Source organism: Coregonus clupeaformis, chromosome 31 (assembly GCF_020615455.1).
Source record: "Coregonus clupeaformis isolate EN_2021a chromosome 31, ASM2061545v1, whole genome shotgun sequence".
Taxonomy (NCBI): Eukaryota; Metazoa; Chordata; class Actinopteri; order Salmoniformes; family Salmonidae; genus Coregonus; species Coregonus clupeaformis.
In genome coordinates this window covers 43690106-43702311 of record NC_059222.1, presented here as the reverse complement: position 1 = coordinate 43702311, position 12206 = coordinate 43690106, and the positions used below count along the sequence as shown (strand labels likewise).

Below are 12206 nucleotides of genomic sequence, written 5' to 3'. Positions count from 1 at the left end.
GTATTCATTTCTGTGTTTTATCTCGTAGAATTTGCTGCGCTCTACTGAGGAAGATAATCATCTTTTCAGACCTGCGTGTGTCTAACAACAGCTGATAATCAGCTGAGGCGACGCGCTGTACCAAAATGAACGAATGGCGGGAATCATTGCAATTGTTTTCTGTAGGTAGAGCAGCAAAATGAATGATTTAACTCAGAAAGTGTCAAATGGACACTATTTTCAGTGAACCACTGGTGATTTAAAATAACACTGTTGAAAGTGTTAAATATTTAGCACTGTTGGAGTGTTATCCATTCAGTGTTCAAATGAACTTGACCGTGGTGTTTGTATAGCTGTACTGTAGTGTAATAAGCAACACCTACAGTGTAAAAACAAAACACTTGATTTAGAGTAAACTGGACTCACTTTGCTTAGTGCTTTCGCAGTGTAAGATATTAACACCTGTAGCGTTACAGTAAATCATTTCTGGGTGTTGTTTTAACACTGTATGGTGTAAAGCCTAATTTGCATATTTCCCATGGTGCCTTTTCTTTTCGAGTGAATTGTAGAGTTACCACCCACCACCGTATTTTTAGTGACAGAGACATGGTTAATTAATTCTTTTCTTTTGTAAGGCCTGTGGCTTTTAAATCCTGAATCAACACTAGAAATGTTACACAGAAAATCAACACTGGCCAATTTCCTGTGGAGTGTGCTGATATTTTGTTGCTTGCTGCATTCATGTTTACAAAACAAAGTTAAATTAACACTCAGTGGTGTAGAATAACCCCCAGTGTTGGTGTTAATAACCAGAGTTATTGTTTACACTGGGGAGAGTAAAACAGTCCCATCGAAACCACACCCATCATTATCATATAACCCAGCATGCTCTACTGCAGGTAGATATTTTAGGATTGTTTTTAATATATGTGTTATCGCTTGTAGATTGATTGACTGATTCATCTTATCCTACACAAAGATAAATAAAATACATTTTTCAAAATTCTATTAGATAGTTAGATTTATTGCATCCGTTACCATTACTGAAATGGTTGTTCAAGTTTAAATGGTGCAGGTATTCTCCTTTACCAATATTCCTAGTCCTGATTGTCATTCTGAATACAAGTTGTGAGTGAATATTTTTTTATAATTGTTGGATCTCCTAACTCTGGCTGGTTTCCAATAGGTTTTACACATCACTTTACAAGCCAGCATAGTGTCACCTGTAAACCAGGATTTTCAGTTCACTGTGTAAGGGTAAAACTCTCAAAGTAAGGCATTATAATACACTGCTCAAAAAAATAAAGGGAACACTAAAATAACACATCCTAGATCTGAATGAATGAAATAATCTTATTAAATACTTTTTTCTTTACATAGTTGAATGTGCTGACAAAAAAATCACACAAAAATTATCAATGGAAATCAAATGTATCAACCCATGGAGGTCTGGATTTGGAGTCACACTCAAAATTAAAGTGGAAAACCACACTACAGGCTGATCCAACTTTGATGTAATGTCCTTAAAACAAGTCAAAATGAGGCTCAGTAGTGTGTGTGGCCTCCACGTGCCTGTATGACCTCCCTACAACGCCTGGGCATGCTCCTGATGAGGTGGCGGATGGTCTCCTGAGGGATCTCCTCCCAGACCTGGACTAAAGCATCCACCAACTCCTGGACAGTCTGTGGTGCAACGTGGCGTTGGTGGATGGAGCGAGACATGATGTCCCAGATGTGCTCAATTGGATTCAGGTCTGGGGAACGGGCGGGCCAGTCCATAGCATCAATGCCTTCCTCTTGCAGGAACTGCTGACACACTCCAGCCACATGAGGTCTAGCATTGTCTTGCATTAGGAGGAACCCAGGGCCAACCGCACCAGCATATGGTCTCACAAGGGGTCTGAGGATCTCATCTCGGTACCTAATGGCAGTCAGGCTACCTTTGCCTCCAAAGAAATGCCACCCCACACCATGACTGACCCACCGCCAAACCGGTCATGCTGGAGGATGTTGCAGGCAGCAGAACATTCTCCACGGCGTCTCCAGACTCTGTCACGTCTGTCACATGTGCTCAGTGTGAACCTGCTTTCATCTGTGAAGAGCACAGGGCGCCAGTGGCGAATTTGCCAATCTTGGTGTTCTCTGGCAAATGCCAAACGTCCTGCACAGTGTTGGGCTGTAAGCACAACCCCCACCTGTGGACGTCAGGCCCTCATACCACCCTCATGGAGTCTTTTTCTGACCGTTTGAGCAGACACATGGACATTTGTGGCCTGCTGGAGGTCATTCTGCAGGGCTCTGGAAATGTACACTGGAGTTGCTTACCAAGACGACAACATTTTTTTATTTTTTACCTTTATTTAACTAGGTAAGTCAGTTAAGAACAAATTCTTATTTACAATGACGGCCTACACCGGCCAAACCCGGACGACGCTGGGCCAATTGTGCGCCGCCCTATGGGACTCCCAATCACGGCCAGTTGTGATACAGCCTGGAATCGAACCAGGGGGGTCTGTAGTGACGCCTCAAGCACTGAGATGCAGTGCCTTAGACCGCTGCGCCACTCGGGAGTCCAACATTGAATGTTCCTGAGTGGACCCAGGGGTGTGAATACTAATGTAAATTAGATATTTCTGTATTTCATTTTCAATAAATTTGAACAAATATCTAAAAACATGTTTTCACTATGTCATTTTGGGGTAATGTGTGTAGATGATTTAATACATTTTTAATTCAGGCTGTAACACAACAAAATGTGAAATAAGTCAAGTGGTGTGATTACTTTCTGAAGGCAATGTATATCCTTGGCTGTTCAATAACAGGTTCTGATGGAATGGCTTGTCCTGCAACGTACCCAGAGTGCATTAAGCTAATGTTAAAAAAATATATTGTTTCCTTTCTAGCAATATGAATGCAAAGAGGACTCGGACCACAAAATAGTTGAAGTAAACTGGCAAAAGAGCTGAGTTCTCATTTAAAGTCAAGGGCAGTGTGATTACAAAGAGAACAGAGTTATTTGTCTTTTTTTTTCACCTCTGTGTTCACTTTAAAGAGGATTGAGATTGGTTATTTGAAAGAGGGCTATATGTGAAAACGCCCTGAAACGCTTTATGGATACAGGCAATGGACACGGTGTTCTCCTACTATAGGGAATATAGGGAATAGAGTGCTGTTTGGGATACTGTTCTCCCTTATTCTCCCTTATTCTCCCTTATTCTCCCTTATACTCCCTTATTCTCCCTTATTCTCCCTTATTCTCCCTTATACTCCCTTATTCTCCCTTATTCTCCCTTATACTCCCTTATTCTCCCTTATACTCCCTTATTCTCCCTTATTCTCCCTTATTCTCCCTTATTCTCCCTTATTCTCCCTTATTCTCCCTTATTCTCCCTTATTCTCCCTTATTCTCCCTTATTCTCCCTTATTCTCCCTTATTCTCCCTTATTCTCCCTTATTCTCCCTTATTCTCCCTTATACTCCCTTATACTCCCTTATTCTCCCTTATTCTCCCTTATTCTCCCTTATACTCCCTTATACTCCCTTATACTCCCTCATTCTCCCTTATTCTCCCTTATTCTCCCTTATTCTCCCTTATACTCCCTTATACTCCCTTATACTCCCTCATTCTCCCTTATTCTCCCTTATTCTCCCTTATTCTCCCTTATACTCCCTCATTCTCCCTTATTCTCCCTTATTCTCCCTTATTCTCCCTTATACTCCCTTATTCTCCCTTATTCTCCCTCATACTCCCTTATTCTCCCTTATACTCCCTTATTCTCCCTTATTCTCCCTTATTCTCCCTTATTCTCCCTTATTCTCCCTTATTCTCCCTTATTCTCCCTTATTCTCCCTTATACTCCCTTATACTCCCTTATTATCCCTTATACTCCCTTATACTCCCTTATTCTCCCTTATTCTCCCTTATTCTCCCTTATTCTCCCTTATACTCCCTTATTCTCCCTTATACTCCCTTATTCTCCCTTATACTCCCTTATACTCCCTTATTCTCCCTTATTCTCCCTTATACTCCCTTATTCTCCCTTATTCTCCCTTATTCTCCCTTATTCTCCCTTATACTCCCTTATTCTCCCTTATTCTCCCTTATTCTCCCTTATTCTCCCTTATACTCCCTTATACTCCCTTATACTCCCTTATTCTCCCTTATTCTCCCTTATTCTCCCTTATTCTCCCTTATACTCCCTTATTCTCCCTCATTCTCCCTTATTCTCCCTTATTCTCCCTTATTCTCCCTTATACTCCCTTATTCTCCCTCATTCTCCCTTATACTCCCTTATTCTCCCTTATACTCCCTTATTCTCCCTTATACTCCCTTATACTCCCTTATTCTCCCTTATTCTCCCTTATACTCCCTTATTCTCCCTTATTCTCCCTTATTCTCCCTTATACTCCCTTATACTCCCTTATTCTCCCTTATACTCCCTTATTCTCCCTTATTCTCCCTTATTCTCCCTTATTCTCCCTTATTCTCCCTTATTCTCCCTTATTCTCCCTTATACTCCCTTATACTCCCTTATACTCCCTTATTCTCCCTTATGTCTATAATTCAATTACAGATCTGAGTGCTGTATGTGTGTGTGTATGTCTCTTTCTGTGTGTGTGTATGTCTCTTTCTGTGTGTGTGTGTGTGTGTGTGTGTGCGCGCGTGCGTGCGTGCGTCATCTGTGTGTATATCTGTGTGTGCGTCCGTTTGTGCGTGCGTGAGTGTGTGGTGCGTTTGCCCGTGAGTCTGTCCGTGCGTATTCGTCTTCTGCAGTCTGTCCAGGCTAGAGAAGAAGGAGCGGTCTGATTGACTGACAGTACTATGCACAGGCCACAAGATCAGAGGAGAGCGGAGGCAGAGATATGAATATTTGAATAGATAGTATGAAATAATCTTGTGAATGATTTTCTATCTGGACTGCCATTTAATTAACTGAATAAATGTATGTGTCTCAAATTTCACCCTGTGCCCTGTATAGTGCACTATGTTTGACCAATACCTTATAGGGAATAAGGAGCCATTTGGGACTCAACCAATGTATTCATTTTAGGCACTCATTCAAAGCCCCACGGTGGGGACAGACTCATATCTTGTTAGTATCTCCTAAAGAGCAGATTTTCTAAAGACCTTCAGATTCAAGCAGGTGGAAACAGCTCTGTAAAGAATGGAACATGGAATGGAACAATAGTTATACTTATCTCTTCAAATGATTCACTGCAGAATTCACACATCCTGGGCATTAGTGTTATACTGTACTGGCTGTGACCTGCATTAGTGGGGCTAGTTCTACTGTACTGGCTGTGACCTGCATTAGTGGGGCTAGTTCTACTGTACTGGCTGTGACCTGCATTAGTGGGGCTAGTTCTACTGTACTGGCTGTGACCTGCATTAGTGGGGCTAGTTCTACTGTACTGGCTGTGACCTGCATTAGTGGGGCTAGTTCTACTGTACTGGCTGTGAACTGCATTAGTGGGGCTAGTTCTTCTGTACTGGCTGTGACCTGCATTAGTGGGGCTAGTTCTACTGTACTGGCTGTGACCTGCATTAGTGGGGCTAGTTCTACTGTACTGGCCGTGAACTGCATTAGTGGGGCTAGTTCTACTGTACTGGCTGTGAATAGCATTAGTGGGGCTAGTTCTACTGTACTGGCTGTGACCTGCATTAGTGGGGCTAGTTCTACTGTACTGGCTGTGACCTGCATTAGTGGGGCTAGTTCTACTGTACTGGCCGTGAACTGCATTAGTGGGGCTAGTTCTACTGTACTGGCTGTGAATAGCATTAGTGGGGCTAGTTCTACTGTACTGGCTGTGACCTGCATTAGTGGGGCTAGTTCTACTGTGTTCTAAGAACAACAAACAAAAGTATTCTTCTTCTGTCCTACCTCTCTGCTATGTTATTATCTGTCTGTCCTCTCTACTAGACCAGTAGTACTGTAGTTAATGTTATTCTCTGTGTGTCCTCTCTACTAGACCAGTAGTACTGTAGTTAATGTTATTCTCTGTGTGTCCTCTCTACTAGACCAGTAGTACTGTAGTTAATGTTATTCTCTCTGTCTGTCCTCTCTACTAGACCAGTAGTACTGTAGTTAATGTTATTCTCTGTCTGTCCTCTCTACTAGACCAGTAGTACTGTAGTTAATGTTATTCTCTGTCTGTCCTCTCTACTAGACCAGTAGTACTGTAGTTAATGTTATTCTCTGTCTGTCCTCTCTACTAGACCAGTAGTACTGTAGTTAATGTTATTCTCTGTCTGTCCTCTCTACTAGACCAGTAGTACTGTAGTTAATGTTATTCTCTGTCTGTCCTCTCTACTAGACCAGTAGTACTGTAGTTAATGTTATTCTCTGTGTGTCCTCTCTACTAGACCAGTAGTACTGTAGTTAATGTTATTCTCTGTGTGTCCTCTCTACTAGACCAGTAGTACTGTAGTTAATGTTATTCTCTGTCTGTCCTCTCTACTAGACCAGTAGTACTGTAGTTAATGTTATTCTCTGTCTGTCCTCTCTACTAGACCAGTAGTACTGTAGTTAATGTTATTCTCTGTCTGTCCTCTCTACTAGACCAGTAGTACTGTAGTTAATGTTATTCTCTGTCTGTCCTCTCTACTAGACCAGTAGTACTGTAGTTAATGTTATTCTCTGTCTGTCCTCTCTACTAGACCAGTAGTACTGTAGTTAATGTTATTCTCTGTCTGTCCTCTCTACTAGACCAGTAGTACTGTAGTTAATGTTATTCTCTGTCTGTCCTCTCTACTAGACCAGTAGTACTGTAGTTAATGTTATTCTCTGTGTGTCCTCTCTACTAGACCAGTAGTACTGTAGTTAATGTTATTCTCTGTCTGTCCTCTCTACTAGACCAGTAGTACTGTAGTTAATGTTATTCTCTCGTCTGTCCTCTCTACTAGACCAGTAGTACTGTAGTTAATGTTATTCTCTGTCTGTCCTCTCTACTAGACCAGTAGTACTGTAGTTAATGTTATTCTCTGTCTGTCCTCTCTACTAGACCAGTAGTACTGTAGTTAATGTTATTCTCTGTCTGTCCTCTCTACTAGACCAGTAGTACTGTAGTTAATGTTATTCTCTGTCTGTCCTCTCTACTAGACCAGTAGTACTGTAGTTAATGTTATTCTCTGTCTGTCCTCTCTACTAGACCAGTAGTACTGTAGTTAATGTTATTCTCTGTCTGTCCTCTCTACTAGACCAGTAGTACTGTAGTTAATGTTATTCTCTGTCTGTCCTCTCTACTAGACCAGTAGTACTGTAGTTAATGTTATTCTCTGTCTGTCCTCTCTACTAGACCAGTAGTACTGTAGTTAATGTTATTCTCTGTCTGTCCTCTCTACTAGACCAGTAGTACTGTAGTTAATGTTATTCTCTGTCTGTCCTCTCTACTAGACCAGTAGTACTGTAGTTAATGTTATTCTCTGTCTGTCCTCTCTACTAGACCAGTAGTACTGTAGTTAATGTTATTCTCTGTCTGTCCTCTCTACTAGACCAGTAGTACTGTAGTTAATGTTATTCTCTGTCTGTCCTCTCTACTAGACCAGTAGTACTGTAGTTAATGTTATTCTCTGTCTGTCCTCTCTACTAGACCAGTAGTACTGTAGTTAATGTTATTCTCTGTCTGTCCTCTCTACTAGACCAGTAGTACTGTAGTTAATGTTATTCTCTGTCTGTCCTCTCTACTAGACCAGTAGTACTGTAGTTAATGTTATTCTCTGTCTGTCCTCTCTACTAGACCAGTAGTACTGTAGTTAATGTTATTCTCTGTCTGTCCTCTCTACTAGACCAGTAGTACTGTAGTTAATGTTATTCTCTGTCTGTCCTCTCTACTAGACCAGTAGTACTGTAGTTAATGTTATTCTCTGTCTGTCCTCTCTACTAGACCAGTAGTACTGTAGTTAATGTTATTCTCTGTCTGTCCTCTCTACTAGACCAGTAGTACTGTAGTTAATGTTATTCTCTGTCTGTCCTCTCTACTAGACCAGTAGTACTGTAGTTAATGTTATTCTCTGTCTGTCCTCTCTACTAGACCAGTAGTACTGTAGTTAATGTTATTCTCTGTCTGTCCTCTCTACTAGACCAGTAGTACTGTAGTTAATGTTATTCTCTGTCTGTCCTCTCTACTAGACCAGTAGTACTGTAGTTAATGTTATTCTCTGTCTGTCCTCTCTACTAGACCAGTAGTACTGTAGTTAATGTTATTCTCTGTCTGTCCTCTCTACTAGACCAGTAGTACTGTAGTTAATGTTATTCTCTGTCTGTCCTCTCTACTAGACCAGTAGTACTGTAGTTAATGTTATTCTCTGTCTGTCCTCTCTACTAGACCAGTAGTACTGTAGTTAATGTTATTCTCTGTCTGTCCTCTCTACTAGACCAGTAGTACTGTAGTTAATGTTATTCTCTGTCTGTCCTCTCTACTAGACCAGTAGTACTGTAGTTAATGTTATTCTCTGTCTGTCCTCTCTACTAGACCAGTAGTACTGTAGTTAATGTTATTCTCTGTCTGTCCTCTCTACTAGACCAGTAGTACTGTAGTTAATGTTATTCTCTGTCTGTCCTCTCTACTAGACCAGTAGTACTGTAGTTAATGTTATTCTCTGTCTGTCCTCTCTACTAGACCAGTAGTACTGTAGTTAATGTTATTCTCTGTCTGTCCTCTCTACTAGACCAGTAGTACTGTAGTTAATGTTATTCTCTGTCTGTCCTCTCTACTAGACCAGTAGTACTGTAGTTAATGTTATTCTCTGTCTGTCCTCTCTACTAGACCAGTAGTACTGTAGTTAATGTTATTCTCTGTCTGTCCTCTCTACTAGACCAGTAGTACTGTAGTTAATGTTATTCTCTGTGTGTCCTCTCTACTAGACCAGTAGTACTGTAGTTAATGTTATTCTCTGTCTGTCCTCTCTACTAGACCAGTAGTACTGTAGTTAATGTTATTCTCTGTCTGTCCTCTCTACTAGACCAGTAGTACTGTAGTTAATGTTATTCTCTGTCTGTCCTCTCTACTAGACCAGTAGTACTGTAGTTAATGTTATTCTCTGTCTGTCCTCTCTACTAGACCAGTAGTACTGTAGTTAATGTTATTCTCTGTCTGTCCTCTCTACTAGACCAGTAGTACTGTAGTTAATGTTATTCTCTGTCTGTCCTCTCTACTAGACCAGTAGTACTGTAGTTAATGTTATTCTCTGTGTGTCCTCTCTACTAGACCAGTAGTACTGTAGTTAATGTTATTCTCTGTCTGTCCTCTCTACTAGACCAGTAGTACTGTAGTTAATGTTATTCTCTGTCTGTCCTCTCTACTAGACCAGTAGTACTGTAGTTAATGTTATTCTCTGTGTGTCCTCTCTACTAGACCAGTAGTACTGTAGTTAATGTTATTCTCTGTCTGTCCTCTCTACTAGACCAGTAGTACTGTAGTTAATGTTATTCTCTGTCTGTCCTCTCTACTAGACCAGTAGTACTGTAGTTAATGTTATTCTCTGTCTGTCCTCTCTACTAGACCAGTAGTACTGTAGTTAATGTTATTCTCTGTGTGTCCTCTCTACTAGACCAGTAGTACTGTAGTTAATGTTATTCTCTGTCTGTCCTCTCTACTAGACCAGTAGTACTGTAGTTAATGTTATTCTCTGTCTGTCCTCTCTACTAGACCAGTAGTACTGTAGTTAATGTTATTCTCTGTCTGTCCTCTCTACTAGACCAGTAGTACTGTAGTTAATGTTATTCTCTGTCTGTCCTCTCTACTAGACCAGTAGTACTGTAGTTAATGTTATTCTCTGTGTGTCCTCTCTACTAGACCAGTAGTACTGTAGTTAATGATATTCTCTGTCTGTCCTCTCTACTAGACCAGTAGTACTGTAGTTAATGTTATTCTCTGTGTGTCCTCTCTACTAGACCAGTAGTACTGTAGTTAATGTTATTCTCTGTCTGTCCTCTCTACTAGACCAGTAGTACTGTAGTTAATGTTATTCTCTGTCTGTCCTCTCTACTAGACCAGTAGTACTGTAGTTAATGTTATTCTCTGTGTGTCCTCTCTACTAGACCAGTAGTACTGTAGTTAATGTTATTCTCTCTGTCTGTCCTCTCTACTAGACCAGTAGTACTGTAGTTAATGTTATTCTCTGTCTGTCCTCTCTACTAGACCAGTAGTACTGTAGTTAATGTTATTCTCTGTCTGTCCTCTCTACTAGACCAGTAGTACTGTAGTTAATGTTATTCTCTGTCTGTCCTCTCTACTAGACCAGTAGTACTGTAGTTAATGTTATTCTCTGTGTGTCCTCTCTACTAGACCAGTAGTACTGTAGTTAATGTTATTCTCTGTCTGTCCTCTCTACTAGACCAGTAGTACTGTAGTTAATGTTATTCTCTGTCTGTCCTCTCTACTAGACCAGTAGTACTGTAGTTAATGTTATTCTCTGTCTGTCCTCTCTACTAGACCAGTAGTACTGTAGTTAATGTTATTCTCTGTGTGTCCTCTCTACTAGACCAGTAGTACTGTAGTTAATGTTATTCTCTGTCTGTCCTCTCTACTAGACCAGTAGTACTGTAGTTAATGTTATTCTCTGTCTGTCCTCTCTACTAGACCAGTAGTACTGTAGTTAATGTTATTCTCTGTCTGTCCTCTCTACTAGACCAGTAGTACTGTAGTTAATGTTATTCTCTGTGTGTCCTCTCTACTAGACCAGTAGTACTGTAGTTAATGTTATTCTCTCTGTCTGTCCTCTCTACTAGACCAGTAGTACTGTAGTTAATGTTATTCTCTGTCTGTCCTCTCTACTAGACCAGTAGTACTGTAGTTAATGTTATTCTCTGTCTGTCCTCTCTACTAGACCAGTAGTACTCTACTAGACCAGTAGTACTGTAGTTAATGTTATTCTCTGTCTGTCCTCTCTACTAGACCAGTAGTACTGTAGTTAATGTTATTCTCTCTGTGTCCTCTCTACTAGACCAGTAGTACTGTAGTTAATGTTATTCTCTGTCTGTCCTCTCTACTAGACCAGTAGTACTGTAGTTAATGTTATTCTCTGTCTGTCCTCTCTACTAGACCAGTAGTACTGTAGTTAATGTTATTCTCTGTCTGTCCTCTCTACTAGACCAGTAGTACTGTAGTTAATGTTATTCTCTGTCTGTCCTCTCTACTAGACCAGTAGTACTGTAGTTAATGTTATTCTCTCTGTGTGTCCTCTCTACTAGACCAGTAGTACTGTAGTTAATGTTATTCTCTGTCTGTCCTCTCTACTAGACCAGTAGTACTCTACTAGACCAGTAGTACTGTAGTTAATGTTATTCTCTGTCTGTCCTCTCTACTAGACCAGTAGTACTGTAGTTAATGTTATTCTCTGTCTGTCCTCTCTACTAGACCAGTAGTACTGTAGTTAATGTTATTCTCTGTCTGTCCTCTCTACTAGACCAGTAGTACTGTAGTTAATGTTATTCTCTGTGTGTCCTCCCCTCCCAGATGTGATACACACTGTGGGGCCTGTTGTCAGAGGACATTTGGGTGAAACAGAGACCAAGGACCTGACCGCCTGCTACCAGAACTCACTGAAGCTGGTCAAGGAGTTCGGACTGCGCTCTGTGGTGAGTACATCCCCCTGTTGTTGTTGTTGTGAAATATGAACAGAGACAGAGTAAAGGGATGAGAAACGGGGTAGGGCTGTTGCCGGAAACTGGGAACCTGGGATCGATCTGTGATCCTCGCTGCCACGCCTCGTGGGAATATACGTGGTTCCTTAGATGAGCGCGTTACCGCTCCCACTGCAAAAATTTTTTTGAAAGTCTGGTTTGTTTGGAATTGAGTTCAACACTGGGTTGACAACTCACTCGAAGATAAATCAGCATGTGAATCGATCTGGTGTCTTTTACCCGTTGGGTTACTTAGTGTCTGTTTTTACGTTTTTATACATGTCAAGCAGTGGACGCAGCTGAGGAGAGGACGGCTCATAATAATGGTTGGAACGGAGCTAATGGAATGACATCAGACACCTGGAAACCATGGAAACCATGTGTTTGATGGATTTGATACCATTCCACTGATTCCGCTCCAGTCATTACCACGAGCCCGTCCTCCCCAATTAAGGTGCCACCAGCCTCCTGTGATGCGAAGGTAGTTTGCTTTAGTTTGTTTCCTACCTTGGGAAATGTCTTTAGGGGAAAATAAGAAACAGAAACAGAAACAAAAGGAGAAGTTGAGTGTCTGCGAGGACACGACGCTATTGGTTAGAAGTC

General features: G+C 41.0%; 1 protein-coding gene across 1 annotated transcript in view; it reads left to right on the top strand.

Annotated features, from left to right (window-relative positions):
- LOC121547883 (ADP-ribose glycohydrolase MACROD2) overlaps positions 1–12206 on the top strand; it is a 906379-nt gene that overhangs the window by 869941 nt on the left and 24232 nt on the right. The window contains exon 7 of the mRNA XM_045209732.1: positions 11437–11558. Coding sequence (XP_045065667.1) covers positions 11437–11558 — 122 coding nt within the window. The remainder of the gene's footprint in view (positions 1–11436; positions 11559–12206) is intronic.